The sequence below is a fragment of the Labeo rohita genome, chromosome 16 (assembly GCF_022985175.1).
Source record: "Labeo rohita strain BAU-BD-2019 chromosome 16, IGBB_LRoh.1.0, whole genome shotgun sequence".
Taxonomy (NCBI): domain Eukaryota; kingdom Metazoa; phylum Chordata; class Actinopteri; order Cypriniformes; family Cyprinidae; genus Labeo; species Labeo rohita.
Window position 1 is genome coordinate 8,743,879 of NC_066884.1, and position 16,468 is coordinate 8,760,346.

Sequence of the window (16,468 nt, forward strand, 5' to 3'; positions counted from 1 at the left end):
GAGTTCAAAGGAAGTGTAGAGTTTAATAATGCTTTTTAACATTCTTTTGAACTATTTCCAGTGTGATTTACCCATTAACACAACATACGAATACATTTCCATAAACTGATGCATTTTAACACCAAAATATGAACATATGAAGGTTTCAACATATGAATACATTTACATTCTTTTTAACAGAAATGACCCATTTTTCATTATATTTAATTAATTAACTTCTATTTTATAGATGACAGTGGGGTGCATGTTCTAAAGGAAGACAGTGGACATATTTACTCATTTTAAATATTCCTAATTTGATGTTAAAATTTATCAAGAGAAAAGGCATTTTGTGGTGCTGAAATTCTGTGGTTCAAAATTAAACACTGTAAATTGTTTTTACATTATTAAACTTTAGATTATTTTAGATGTACAGTCTATATGTCTAATCAGTAAGAAAAACATCTCTCTTTCTATACTGCTATTCAAACGTTTGGGATTTTTAACATTAAGATTTTTAAATCTTTTTTTACTCATCAAAGTTGCAGTTATTTTATTAAAAATACAGTCAAAAACAGTAATATTGTGAAATAATATTGCAATTTAAAATAGTTGTTTTCTATTTTAATATACTTTAAAATAGAATTTATACCTTGTTTTTTTCAGCACATTTAATCCAGTCTGCAGTGTCACACGATCCTTCAGAAATCATCCTAATACGCTGATTTATTATTAATGTAGAAAACAGTTGTGCTCCTTAATATTTTTTATTTTTTATTTTTGCAACCTTTTAGAAATCTTTTGTAAAAATATACACTGTTCAAAGTTTGGGGTCAGTATTTTTTTTTCTTTCTTTCTTTCTTTCTTTGAATTATTTGAAATTAATACTTGTATTCAGCAAGGATGTGTTAAATTGAGAAAAAGAGATAGTAAAGACTATAAAAGATTTCTATTTTGAATAAATGCTGTTCTTTTTAACTTTTTATTCATCAAAGAATCTTGAAAAAAAATATCACAGGTTCCAAAAAAAATATTAAGCAGCACAACTGTTTCCAACATTGATGATAATTCAGCATATCTGAATGATTTTTGAAAGATCATGTGACGCTGAAGACTGGAGTAATAGCTGCTGAAAATTCAGCTTTGCATCACAGAAATAAATTATATTTAAAAGTATATTAAAATACAAAACTGTTATTTGAAATTGCAATAATATTTCATAATATTACTTTTTGTTCTGTATTTTTGATCAAATAAATTGACTTTTTTTTTTTTATTTCTTTGAACTGCATTTCAGTAAATCTCCCTGTCCTTACCAATCCAACATTCCACCTGCCATTTCCATTCCAATGCGTGAATTAAAAGTAAACCAATTCTGAAATTCTGAATTATCCACAACCCTAACAAAGTGTTTGCACTCTTACAATATGAAGTTGCATCACAGGCAGATCTTAAAAGTTCATAAATTGATCTATATGGCTGTTGACGGATAACATCTGCGAGTGAGTGTATCTGTTTCATTGTTATCTTACAGTGTTGTCCTGTGCTGCCAAGAGCAGCTCTTCATAATAAAGAAGTTGATCTACTTCAAAGCAATCGCTGGGCCTCTCCACCAACTGGATCAGAGCCTGTCTGATGTTCTCCTCGCTCTCTTGCCTCTGTCGGGCCTGCTTCAGATACTCATAGACCTTGAGGAAGACCTCCTCTCCTAGCTTCCGACACACTGACCTAAAAGACCAAATTTAAATTACAATTAAAATTAAAAAATAGCTAAAATAATCCAGTTCACATTTATGAAGAACTTGGAGAAGTCTCAAAACTCAAATGCAAGGGGATTTCTGGAGTCCGTGTTCTACATGTATCCTACAGCACTCAGTCTCTCAACACTGTGGGACAAGTGGGTGCATCCAAGCGGGACCTCCTGTAAAAACACCCCCTGACAGGTGTTGGGTATGTGAGCAGGCACCGTGAATCACGTCCTCTTCTCAATGTCAGTGTGATCTCTACCGGCACCTTTGGACCCCTCAGCAAGAGCGGAACAGCCCATCACACACACACCATGTTTAAGGTGAAATACGTTCACAGCTGACAGGCCAAAAATAGAACGTCTTTCCTTTTCCTTCAAACTGAGTTAAAAATAAGTAATGCCTTTGTGAATATGTCCACTTAGTGTGAGACAGTGAGATATCTGAATGATTTATGAGTTGACGTAAGTGTTGACCAAGACAGAAATGTCCATTTCTTTCTCAAAGTTGATAGTCTAGAGATCAAACAGACAGTACAGTAGTAACGGTCCAACTGAACTCAATGGTGAAGGTCAGATAACAGAAGAAAAAGTAATTAATTCCATCTTGGTATATCAGAAATTGTCATTCTTATGAGGGATGGAGCCATAGAAATCAGGTTTCCTCTTGTCGAGGGAACTAAATTGATTTGGACTTTCCAAGACAGGGTACTTCATTGTTCAGGACAATGTAACATTTGTGACTCAAAGTGTGAAAAGAGTAAATGATGGATTGCTGGCCGCAGTAGCTCAGAGGTTTTTGAGGGTTCAAGCTTACAAGGTTTGGGTTTGTTTCACTCAGCACCCAAAAGCCAAAGTAATGTCATCAGGTAGAGGATGTAGAAAGATCAAAAACTAAAAGAGACAGCTGGAAGAGATGAACAATATCCCCCTATTCAGTCCAAAAAGATCAGAACTACAGAAGCAGCATCTGTACACGAGGCCTTGTACTAATGTGACCATCGTTTTAAATAAATTATTATATGATATCACTTTTCATTCTAGTCCTATTGTAAAGTCAAGTACTATTTAAATAATTTTCTCAGTGACACTGATCTGACTTTTTTTAACCACCATCAAAAAAAAAAGTGGACTTCAATGGGAGCCAACGGGTTGAAGGTCCAAACTGCAGTTTCAATGCAGCTTCAAAGGGCTTTACATGAAATGATTGTTCTTTTTTTTTTTTTAAATAAAAACGTATATACTTTTTATCCCACTGAAGTCCATTATACAGAGAAAAATCCTGGAAAGTTTTTCTCAAAAACCTTAATTTCTTTTCAACTGAAGAAAGACAGACAGTAAATTACCAGGAACTTTTTATTCAGGAGTGAACTAATCCTTTAAGCTCGGCACTTAAAATTATGATAGCATGAAATATTTGCACTAAAATAGGTGAACCCACTGTAGCCCTGAATTTTTAGGGATTCAAGTGTGCAGCACTGAAACCCTATTGTAATTGGGTCATGGATCAGCGATCTCCACGTAAAACTGATTGTGCAGACCAAACCTTAAGTCGTAGAGACTTGAAACTTGGAGGGATGGTAGTACTCGCACTGCCTACAACGTGATCAAGGCTCGCCCCAATCGGCCTGACGGGGACGGTACAGTGATCATTTTTTTTGGTATTTTGCATTTTCTGAAAAACCTAATTTTGCGGACTAGTCCTAGGTTTTTCGCCCGATCGGAACTAACAGTGAAGAAAGATTCTTTGGAGAGCGAATATCAATAATTATCAAAAAAAAAAAAAGTTGAACTTTTGAATCACTGTCGCAAAGGGGCGCCAAAACATTTGAAAGGGACAACTTTTAGTAAAATGCCTATAACTTCTGAACAAAATGAGATATCTACACCAAACTCAGAACACCTATGTAAGAGCTCAAGCTGAGGTCACAGGAAAAAAATAAAAAATAAAATCACAGAGCTTGGCCACTTGGTAGCGCTATAAGAGGGAAAAAAACATAAAAATGGCTATAACTGCACAACCATTTGCCCTAACAAAATGAAATCGGTGTGCACGGTCTTGGCCCGAAGTGCCACAAGTCTACAAGGACATTCGCGTATCTCAAAAAACACGGCCACCACTGGCCAACGAATTTTGACAAGGTTAAGACAAGGTTAACAGAGGCCAATCGGAATGAAACTCCGTGGGTCTGTTCGACTCATGGCCCCAAAGGTTTGAGAGAAATTTGAAAAAAAATGGCCACTCTAGGGGAATATTATATTTTTCAAGGGCGTAAACGATTGTACATTGGGTGTTTTTTCACACATACACACGATATTCATATGATACGATAGAACTCACTCTAGACAACTTTGCTTCTAGAACCACTGCTGTCAATCAAGTTGTTTGTTAAATGATTGAGAAGATGTAACAAACCTACTTTTGCAAAATAGTCCTAGGCTTTTCATTCAATCTGGAAAAAACATTGCAGTATAATTCTCTGGTCTCTCTAGGCCAATAATTATCAAAAAATGTTGAAATTTAGTCTTTGGGAAGCTATTACAGGGTCGTTTAGAAAAGGGGCCTGTCCAAATTTACCCATAATCCTATAAAGCCTAAAGGAAAACAGGTGATTCTAAACAAGAAAGCAAGGTTTTAAAGTGATTGGATCACAGCTGGCTCTATAACAGTCATAAACATTAAAAAACATCATATTTATATGGTAAATTACCTGGATTTGCCAAAAATGCTTTTTTAATCATTGATTTAGGTGGGCAAATTTAGGTGTCTTTTTCCTTATATGCTTAAATGCTTGAAGTGCTTAAAGCCCGGTAATCGCTGGTTGCAGAGATATATTACATAATATATATTACATATATATATATATTACAAGAAACACCACCTATTATTCAAGAAGATGAACATGGAAACATAATTTTGCGGCTGTTCAGGCCTGATGGCCTCAAATCAACATCCTTTATGAAAGCAAGTCAAATCAAACTGTGTAATACCCATGGTACTTTTGAAACAAAAAGTATGGAAGTTTCTCCACATGCCCACAAGAAGAAAAATGAACCCTCGATGAAATCTGTGACTTGCAACGTTCAATTTTTATCTTTATCACAGCACACAGTCATTTCCTATGACAGATAAAAACATTTTAATGGAAAAGACACCCCCTGTTGACAGTGTAAATGAAATGTAGTTTGAGAGCATTTTTTTTTTTTCCAAAGTTTTGTTTTCAGCTTAACTTTGCAGTCAAGGGCATTACCAAAAAGGAAAAACAGGCTCCTACATAAGTGACATTATAAAAACAAGAAGTTTATAACTTTATAACTCAGCAAAACAGGACAAAAAAGGCATCATTAAAGAAATTAAGGCAGCACTTAATTATTCAAGAATGACAGAATCTAGGTGAATGATGACTGAATATTAAAGAGACGGAATGCAGTGTCTAATACGAGATCACACTGAAATACAGAGGTGACAAATGAGTCAAAGAAAAGAACAGGAGCAGGTATATGGGGTGAACGTGTTTAACATAAGGAGAGGGGATGTTGAGAGGCATGTATCATTCAATAAGTGGAAAATGGCCAATATGACATTCGTGAGTCAGGTTGAAGTTGTTAGGTAATATCTGCATATCTCTTGATGACAACATGCTATGAAACTAGGAGCAGTTATTCAGGTAGAGTGAATCGCAATGACCAGATCCACACAGAATGCGCACTTTTTGTTCTCACATTTCTGTATTGATCGTCTGGGGAAAATCTATGTTGTAATTCATCTCAAACTTCACTGATGCTTTTCTGCCTTAATTAGAGCAAATCCTCACAGCCAACATCCAGTGGCCTTCCAGTCTTCCCAGCTGAATGGAAGCCTTTAGGGAGGAACAACATCCAATTAATGTCATTGGTGCAGATTCCGTGAGGACCTGGTCATGACATAACACATCTGTACTGCCTTTTTCCTGAGTCTGACTCACAAAATCTAGGCCAATGAGCCTAATAGGGACAACTACAGTCATTACAGAGAGAAAGTGACATGGAGTTAGAGAAATACTGAACCAATTAGTTTGTGAATAGTAGATTTAGCAGTGATGAGCTGATAGCTGATTATTTCATTATCATTCTGGAATCTGGATTGGATTTTCAGGGCCATTCAACAAGATGGATGACACTTCAGTCTCTCATATACAAATGTGTAAATGACAGTGCTGTTATTGTGAACTAAACAAAAACAATTAAAAATAGTTTGCAAAACTACGAAAATACTTTTTGTATGTCCTGTAAGTATTCTTAGAGCTTCAGAAAATTAAACTTGAACCACAGATGTCACATATTATTTTAACAATGTCCTTACTACCTTTCTGGGCCTTGAACCAGAGGTCGTGTTAACCGAAAATTGTCTGTCATTGACAGAATCTATCACACCACATTAAAGAGCGCCAAGACAGTACTTATTGCTTGAATTTCCTAATGAAATAGACAGAATTTGAAATATGACACTTTGTTTTATCAAAAGTAACACAAAGCCTAGCCTGTTGCTATTTTTTGGAAGGAAGACGCACATGTACTGTTCATTCATCAACTGTAAAAAGCATAGACCAAAAGATCAATTGTGATTTAAGAATCGATTTTGGTTCATTAAAATGAGAATCTATAAATTTGTTTGTTATTTTGTTTGTTTGTTTACCCAGCCTAGCGTATTTTGTTGTTTTTAAACACTGTGCTGTCGTCCTGTAGGTTCATGATTAAAAATAAAAATGTGAACAAAAATGAAAGCAATTAAATGTTTTATTCTAACTAAAATATGAAAATTACAATGACGGGTAATAATAGATAATGACGGAATTTTTACGACGCTGTCCGTCAAAATGACGTACAATGTTAAAGTCTAGTGCAACCTCTGCCTTGAACGTGGTAGTTGTGTCAGGGTCAGAAAGCTCTCGGATTTCATAAAAAAATTCTTAATTTGTTTTCCGAAGATGAACAAAGGTCTCACAAGTTTGAAACGACATGAGGGTAAGTAATTAAGAACAGAATGGTTATTTTTGGGTGAACTATCCCCTTAATATAATATTTAACGTAGTACAGAAATTGATTTTAAACACTATAAACTGGAAAAACATTCATTTCCGAGAATGATGTTTTTACACAACCAAGCATACTGTTTTCCAGTAGGATACCTGTTGTCACTACTTCTCATTAGTTCTGTTATTGCTGTCTTAACAAGATATAATGGGTCACCCGAGAGTGTCGACTGTCAAAGGGGAAAGTTATGCCTCGAGGCTGACAGCAGTCATATTTTCAGTCATATCATACAGGTGTCAGGCCTGATGAGCAGCAGACAGCTGCTGATGCTGAGGAATGGCAGAGCTGCGGTGGCATCAGCTCGGGCTTCAGTGAGCGCAATCCTCCAGCCTGCTCAATCCTCTGCAGTAATGGGGAGCGGGATATGAGCGCGTTCGGTCTGGGATTAAATCGATTGTGCCCCCCCTGCCCACTTCAGCGTGAGGTAATTGCTGTCTCCTTCTCTCCACGCTCCCCTGGAGTTTCACTGTGACTCTGGAAGTTTGAGCACTCCAACATGGTGAAATGGAGAGAGCAAATTATTTTACTTTATGAACCGCATGGAATATTTACAGTGATTTTAAAGTGCCCCAACAAGAGGAGGTTATGGAAATGTCAAAAACACGTCTGTGATTAATAGTGAACATTACCATTGGGGTCATCGTAGCTTCATAACATTACGGTTGAACCACTAATGGACTATTTTAACAATGTCCTTACTACCTTTCTGGACCTTGAATGTGGTAGTTGCACTGCTGTCTATGCAGGAACAGAAAGCTCTTAAATTTCATGAAAAATATCTTAATTTGTCTTCCGAAGATGAACGAAGGTCTTACAGGTTTGAAACGGCATAATGGTGAGTAATTAATGACAGAATTTTCATTTTTGGGTGAACTATCCCTTTAATATATAGGTGCTTCATAAGTTTGATCACTCCAGCATGGTGAAATTTACAGTGATTTTAAAGTGACCCAACAAAAAGAGGTTATGGAAATGTCATAAACACGTTTTTTATTAACAGTAAACACCATCGTTGGGGTTGTTAAGGCAGAATAAGCCTGCATTTATGTGATCAAAAATAAAAGCAGTAAAATGTTAAAATATTATTACAACTTAAAATAATTTTTCTATTTTAAAATGTAATTTATTCCTGTGATGCAAAGCCGAATACCCAAATGTTGATTTGCTTCTCAAGAAACATTTCTTATTATTATCAATGTTTTAAACAGTTAAAACAAAATTTTTGTGGAAACTGTGGATTTTTGTCAGGGTTCTTTGATTAATATAAAGTTCAAAAAGAACAACCTATTTGAAATAGAACAAAACTACAAAAAGTTATACATTTATTTTTATTTTTTTTTTAGAACAAAACTATCAATTGATCAATCGAGAATAAAGTCGAAATGTTTTGAGAATAAAGACAAAATGTTTTGAGAATAAACTTAAAATGTTTCGAGAATAAAGTCAAAATGTTTCAAGAATAAAGATGAAATATTCAGAGAATAAAGACGAAATATTTCGAGAATAAAGACAAAATATTTTGAGAATAAAGACAAAATGTTTTGAGAATAAACTTAAAATGTTTCGAGAATAAAGTCAAAATGTTTTGAGAATAAAGAAGAAATATTCAGAGAATAAATACAAAATATTTAGAGAATAAAGACGAAATATTTTGAGAATAAAGACAAAATGTTTTGAGAATAAACTGGAAATGTTTCGAGAATAAAGTCAAAATGTTTTGAGAATAAAGACAAAATATTTAAAAAATAAAGTTGAAATATTTTGAGAATAAAGACAAAATATTTAGAGAATAAAGACAAAACGTTTCGAGAATAAATTCAAAATTTTGAGAATAAAGTTAAAATGTTGCGAGAATAAAGTCCAAATGTTTCAAGAATAATTTTGACTTTATTCTCTAAATATTATAACTTTAATCTTGTAGTCTTAGTTTTTTTTGTTTTTAATGTGGCACTAAAGCGCTGTCGTAATTTCCACTATGAATTTCCTAATATAAAATTCCTAGAAATTCCCACTGGGATATGATGCATTTTTAATAGTTTTTATCCCCACTAAATGGATAGTTCACCTGAAAATGAAAATTTCATTTCCAGCAGTGCATGCTGTATGTTTCTCTCAAAATGTTAAAACTCTGGGAAATACAGACTGGAAAGCTTTTGCTCAATTCATAACTTTTCTAAGAAACAGGTGTAGTAAATCACTCAAAATTCAAAAAAGTGAAAGAATATTTCAAAACTGTTCCCCATAAGAACAGTTATACTGTGACAACTAAATCAAGCAATGCATTAGAAATGTCCTTTTTTTATGAAGGACAAAGGTAAGTATGCTAGTCATAAAGTTTAAGACACCGTAAAAGGAGAGCAATCAGACCCCTCTGTTATTATGACTCATGACTGTCAAGACGCCAGGAATAAAGACAATTATTACTGAGAGACCTTTGAGATCACAACGACCAGCCCTCTTCAACACTGTTGTCTCATAAGCCAATTTCAGACAGTGCTTTCATATAAGAGAGGCGTTTCTTTCTAAGTCGACAAACTTAAACTGTGCTGCAAACACACACACACACACACGCCCACTCATACACACACACACATAGTCCATTTCCAGCTGATTAGTGGTGGTAATCAAGGCTGAGCTGCAATCAGCCCCGACTCCCAGCATGATAAACACAGCTCTCCTCCCACCCCGACACTTCCTGGCCAACTCCAGGCTCTTTCCTTTGCAATCACCACTCTCCGTCCTTCTATAGAGAGCTCCCCAAACCCTGGGAACCTCCTCAACAACAAAAGCATGATGACTTACAGTACAAGCAGCTACCGCTCTGGGCCGTCACGTCGACAGCTCAAACGATTCTCTGTGCACGCTCTGATAAAAGAGGACCTATATCTCAGTGAATGTACACTTCCTGCCACAGCTTTGATCGGCTGTTTTCAAAAGCTTAATGAGCTGCAGTCAACAAAAGAAGTCCTACATAATGATCAACTGAAGACGCAATACCATCCATCAACAAGTTGGAGAGAACTCATGTGTCATGCAGAGATCAGCTAGGTGAAGGTGTAGTGTTATCGTCATCAAACGATCACATCAAACAGCATCATCTAGAGAAGACGCTTTTGTTTTCAGATACACCCTTGAGTGCTGTCCTCGAGTTATTCTCCAAGCGCACATACTGTATAACGTACTGAAATCTAAAGAGCACAATGAAAGAGTTTTACTGTCAGAAGGGCTGACTCAAGACGATTCAGTCTTCTCAGAGGAAGAGCATGCTGGTCTTCAAATGGGGGCGTGGGTTCAAATCTCACGTCTGACAAGTGGCTTTTAGAGGAAAGGGATTTGCTTCATATAAAATCCAAATGAGCTGATACAGACATGCATCCGTAGGAGGCATGAGCCCAGAATAAGATTAAAAGCATCCGTTGCCTTCAAGGTCAAGATTTTGACATGAACATTTACGGAAAAGAAATCAATCACACATTCGTTGACAGTCTAATAGTCAGTCTAATGGCATCTGTTGATAAATGCTGACGTATCTAGTGTCCTTGAACAGAGCAGGATACTCAAGAAGTATGGGTGATTCTTCAGTTAAAGGCACTTTTGACCAGTTGAATGATTTTTAACTAAAAGTAAACTTATTTAAAATGTTTTTTCATTAATGGAAACAAAAACAAAAAATAAAGAAAATTAGAAATGTTGTCCTTGCAACTAACAAATGTACACTACCAGTCAAAAGTTTTTGAACAGTAAGATTTTTAATGTTTTTTTAAAGAAGTCTCTTCTGCTCACCAAGCCTGCATTTATTTGATCAAAGTACAGCAAAAACAGTAAAATTTTTTTTTTTTTTTTTATTTAAAATCACTGTTTTATTATTTTAAAATGTAATTTATTCCTGTGATTTTAAATTTGAATTTATAGCGTCTTTACTTCAGTCATATAATCCTTCAGAAATCATTCTAATATTCTGAATTGCTGCTCAAAAAACATTCTTATTATTATGTTGAAAACAGCCAAGTAGATTTTTTTTTTAGGTTTCTTTGATGAACATAAAGTTCAGAAGAACAGCATTTTTCTGGCATTTACCACTTTTGATCAATTTAAAACTAAAAAAAAAAAAAAAAAAAATCAAAGTATTAATTTCTTGCTAAATAAAAGTATTCATTTCTATAATTAAGACTGGAGTAATGATGCTGAAAATGTATATATGATCACAGGAATAAATTACATTTTAAAATATATTAAAATAGAAAACAGTTATTTTAAATAGTAAAAATATGTCAACATTTTACTGTTTTTGCTGTACTTTGGATCAAATAAATCCAGGCTTGGTGAGCAGAAGAGACTTAAAAAAATATATATATATTATTAAAATCACTGTTAAAAACTTTGGACTGTTAGTGTAAATAAATAAATAAGTAAAAATGAATAAAAATAGAGAAAGCATATAAAAAATGACTAGAATTTAAATAAATTAAAAGGAAAACTGAAAATATAAAAAAGATTATTCAAAACTCAAATCTTGTTATTAAGCTATGTACTGTGTTTTGTACACAGCAAGTTAGCAGTTCAATTTAATAATAAAAAAAGTAATTAAATAAAAACAAAAAAAGTAATGGACAGTTGGTAATGGTAACAAAATATTTTTGTGGTTTTCAAACAGTGTCCTTTACCCTGGCAGAAATTTGCTCTCCTGTCACTCCTATTTCTTTTCCACCATGACCACATAAAAAATATTTCTGCAAAATATCAATTTATCTTTAAAATATTTGATGTGAAGGTTATGGCAGCAGTAAAGAGGATGATTCTTTGTTATAACAAGTACAAATTGCACCCTATCTTTCCCCCCCTTATTTTTTAAATTCTCAGAAAAAGTGCCAAGTAGAAATTGACTTATTGTAACACTTTAAATACTTTATTATTTAGGGGAAGTTTAAAAATATTTGATAAATTTATATTTAATAGTCTTTTGAACATTTTTTAAAATAATTCAAGAAAGTAATTAAAAATACAAAAATAAAGCATAATAACTTCAAAATCATCCTAGAGGACAGAGAAGTCACAGACTATATATTTTTACTTCGCTGAAAGTTCCTTCAGTTGAGAGTGACTCAACTAAATAAAACAACTTACAAAGTAAGAGAATTTTACTTGTTCAGCAGCACTAGAATCATCTCGCACCTGCATATACCTGAGAACTTATTTACTCTGAATAAAAGAAATGAGAACTAAGTGGAGCTGCATCTGGAAGAACAAGACTCACCGCACAGCTGACGAGAGGCCGTGTAGGGAACATGCAGCTGTTGTAAATTGCTACCTGTGCTCTCCTTCTCCCTCCTCCTCATCTTTACGCTCTTATGAGACTTGCAGAGAGGGAGCTGACAGCCTCTAATTCCTGCCCTCACAGGAAGAGCGCTTCTGTTATTAATATCTTCAACCCACACTCAGTAGGGGAGCCACAGGCCCAGTTTGCCGTCAGGAAAGGTTTTGCAGTCATGCTGAAAGGAGAGCACTCTACCAAGGTTATACTGGAGTAGTATTGCACGATATACCGGTACTTAAAAAGTACCGCAATACCGCGGTACGATTCCTTATCTTACTAGTACCGGTACTTTAAGAATGCATTTTAATAAGAGACGTATTTCTGCATGTCTGTGTTAGTAAATGGCACAGACGCGCATGTTTTGTTTACTACACACATGAGCGTGACGCTCGCGGTGTTTTCAGCCTCTGCCGCCTCAATATATGAGCACATGAACACATGAACATTATCTCTTGAACTGCTCTGAGAGTCACTTCATGAGCATTTTCTTTCGCGGAAAACTATCGTAATGTAATGAAAATCCTAAAGGTCTTCACAGCAACCCGTCAAAATAAAAGTTCGGTTTAACTTGACAGCTAGAAATATATTAATATATTACTTAATGTAAAGATAGTACTACTACTACTAATAAAATATTAAAACAATGTTTAATGGATATTTACCAGAAAAAAATATTTACCACAATTATTTACCAGAAAATTGTAAATACACAACACAGTATTTCTGAAAAGCATATAATAAATTAATATACAGCATATAATAAATTAATAATTTAATTATCCTTTATAAATTCATTAGACATGCTTTTGATTATTATTATTAAAATAGAATAAAAAAATTAATGGAAAACAGAGATTCACAAACAAAACTGAATTTGAGAAAAATTAAATGTATTTCATAGGGCATGTAATTTCTGTTTAACTTGTAATAAATTGCTGTTAAATTCTGCAAGTGTCATGATTTCAATTAATTTGACATGCTTTTTGTTAAATATTTTTTTAAATGTAACCATTAAAATAGTATCGGTTCAGTAGTAGTATTGTGATATTTTAGTCAGATATACCATACTATACTGGAGAATGGTACGGTGTGGTATGGAACGGAAAGGTAAAATATGGTATGTTAGGGAAGGGGTTTTAAAACTGGCATAGACATAGAATAGAAATCTTTGGTAAGAGAAATTTTTGGTAGCACTGTAAATGTCTACTTTCAATTTTGATCAGTTTAATACATTCTTATTAATTTCTCCCAAAATAAAAAACCTAAGGAAACAGAAAAGAAGCTGAAAGTATCTATACAGAAAAAGACAGCGATATCCTGAAGAAAAATGGAAAAGCTTCTGTGTGCAATAACCTGAAAAATAGCAAATTGGCTTTATGTATTATAAATGACACTCCAAGCAGGGCCTCATATTAAAACGTACCTAGATAAACACACCACTGGGAGGAGTCACCGAGATTATTAGTTTACTAACACAGCAGGTGCAGATATTGATATATACAACAGTGTACAAAAGGACCAATAAATATGTTTTTTTTTTGTGCTTTCAGACATTTGTTCACGTTTGGAAATGCTGTCCAGAGGTGCCTAAATTTAATTTTGTATTCATATAATGCTCATATAATGTTCATACCATACTCACATAATGCTTGAATTGAATTACACGGAACAGTGATATACAATAGGGAAATGAGCACTAGAATCGCTATTGCAAGTCAAAGCCATTTTAAAGAAAATTAAAGCAGGAAGTGACAAAGCCATTTAAGTGCTAAATGATCATTTTAAAAACAATTAAGAATCAATGCTACAGTCCTGATGACATTTTTTTAAATGCATACTTAGTGGCCTGCTGATACAGCACTACAGATTGTACTATTTCTGATAAATCATCAGAGCAGCTCAGAGTCTGGCTCATGCTGGTTTTAGTTGTGAGCCAAACATCTGCCTGGCTCTGTGAAGATCAGACTCGGGCTTTAGGAACAAAAGAGAGGCAGGATGGGTTTAGGAGCCTCTGGAGCAAGAAAAGCAGGCTCAAATACAGAACCGTGTCAGACAGTATGCTGATTGCAGTGGCAGGTGGATTATATCAGAAGAAACCTACTAGCTGGTCAAAACTTCTTGGTCTTATTGTGCTGAGAGACACACATATGATACGAGATATATGATATGATATAGAGAAACTTTATCTAGGACAGATTCTCCATAAAAACTCTTCTGAGCATGTAGGTACAGTCAATGCAATTATTAGTGAATAAGACCCATTGTGAGGTGTCTGGGGTATGTTAGAAACTCATACTCACTCTCTCATTCGCTGTATTCTGCCCTCAGCCATGGAGGTATTGATGCTACCAACTCCCAGAGAACCCAGCTGAGGCTTCTGTTCCTCTGCTTCAGCTCCTGAAACACAAACACAGTTTATATATAATGTCAGATAAAAGTTCTGACTGACTTCACTGAATTGATTTGTCTGTGGACTTTTGCATGAAGAAGCTTGAAATTTGCAGACTAAAATAAATTGCCGCTACACATTATATACACAGTATGTAAATAAATAAATAAATGCACACATTTTAAACTTTTCAAACATTTAATGTGTGGAAAGCCCATTTTAGTCACTGAATAATTTTTTTTTTTAAAAAGGTTTTTGCAACTTTTTATCTCACAATTCAGATTTTTTTTCTCGCAATTGTAAGTTTACATTTCGCAATTCTGAATTGTGAGGAATAAACTTGCAATTGCTAGTTATAAAGTCAGAATTTAAGTTTATAAACTTGCAATTCTCTCACAATTCCGACTTTTTTTCACAGAATTGTGAGATAAAAACTTGCAATTGCAAGAAAAAAGCCAGAATTGCAAGCTGTCTCACAGTTCAGACTTTATTTCTCATATTTGTGAATTTATATCATACAATTCTGTGAAAAACAGTCAGAACTGTGGGCAAAAAGGTCAGAATTAAGAGATATAAACTCACAATTGCAAGACAAAAGTCAGAATTGCAAGATACAAACTCACATTTGTGTAAGAAAGGTCATAATTGCACGTTTTTATCTTGCAATTCTGAATTTATTTCTTGCAATTGTAAGTTATCACGCAATTCTGAGAAAAAGTCAAAACTGCAAGTTTATCTTACAGCTCTGTGAAAAAAGTCAGAATTGCGTGCAAAAAGGTCAGAATTGCGAGATACAGTATAAACTCGCAACTGCGAGAAAAAAGTCAGATTTGCCGGATACAAACTTGCATTTGTGTAAGAAAAGGTCAGAACTGTGAGAATATATTTTGCAGTTCTGACTTTATAACTTGCAATTGTGAGTTTATATCATGCAATTCTCAAAAGTTTTTATCTTAGAGTTCTGTGAAAAAAAAAGTCAGAATTGCGTGCAAAAAGGTCAGAATTGAGAGATATAAACTCTTACAGTACTGTGGAAAAAAAAGTCAGAATTGTGAGCTTTATCTTGCAATTCTATGAAAAAAGTCAGAATTGTGAGATTTAAAAAAAATTGCAGTAACCTTTTTTTTAAATTTTAATTCAGTGGCTAAAACAGGCTTCCATACAAAAATAATATTAAAAAAATAAAATAAAATGTTATTTTAAATTTTAATAATGCTTCACAATATTACTGTTCTAATTGTAATTTTAAAAAATCATTTTAAAAATCTTACCTCAAATCCAACCCCAAACTTTTTAACAGTAATGTATGCAAATTTTTATTTTTTTATTATTATTATTTTTTTTTAAATGACTTGGGTTAACAAAAAATGAGCTGGTAACAAGCGAGGGGTCTGAATCTGAAGGAAGTGGCCTTATTGATTCTGGTTATCACACAGAGATATACATTACAGTGTTATGCTGTCTATGATGCAGCAAGAAAATAATAAAAAGAAAATCACAAACAACCAACACAGTGCATCTACTCCAGTGCAATAAAAGTGTTTATCTGCACATATTTTTCACATTTATTATGAATGTTTATGAGTTAGTCTCTAATAAAAAGCCATTTTTATTGCAGAATATTGTAGAGTTTATGACTTCCTTGACATCATGGCTATTAGAGAATAACAAAGGACAACAGGTACCAGGGGAAGATATTTTACATGAATAAATTCATAAAGCAAAAGGTTTGTTAAAGTTTCAGCTACACTTTTATGTAGGCCAGAGCTGGATGAAGTCAGAGATGTGATAGTGGAGCTCAAGCAGAAAGCTGCATTTCTGAGCTGTCAGCCACAGTGACATGTGTGTTACGGTTCAGCAAGCCAAACCAGATTGTGTGTGTGTGTGTGTGTTTGAGAAGTCACCAGGTGATGAGGGGACACAGAAGTCATGTGTCAAAGCACCTTGTGCACTGTGTTGTGTACCGTAC

At 34.2% G+C, this 16,468-nt stretch overlaps 1 protein-coding gene across 1 annotated transcript in view; it reads right to left on the reverse strand.

The window, feature by feature from the left end:
• Window positions 1–1,123: 1,123 nt before the first annotated feature.
• The window catches only part of nek11 (NIMA-related kinase 11), a 73,154-nt gene continuing 57,809 nt past the window's right edge, over window positions 1,124–16,468 (reverse strand). The window contains exons 15-16 of the mRNA XM_051132344.1: window positions 14,411–14,507; window positions 1,124–1,707 (exon numbers count right to left, since the gene is read on the reverse strand). Coding sequence (XP_050988301.1) covers window positions 1,503–1,707; window positions 14,411–14,507 — 302 coding nt within the window. The 3' untranslated portion in view covers window positions 1,124–1,502. The remainder of the gene's footprint in view (window positions 1,708–14,410; window positions 14,508–16,468) is intronic.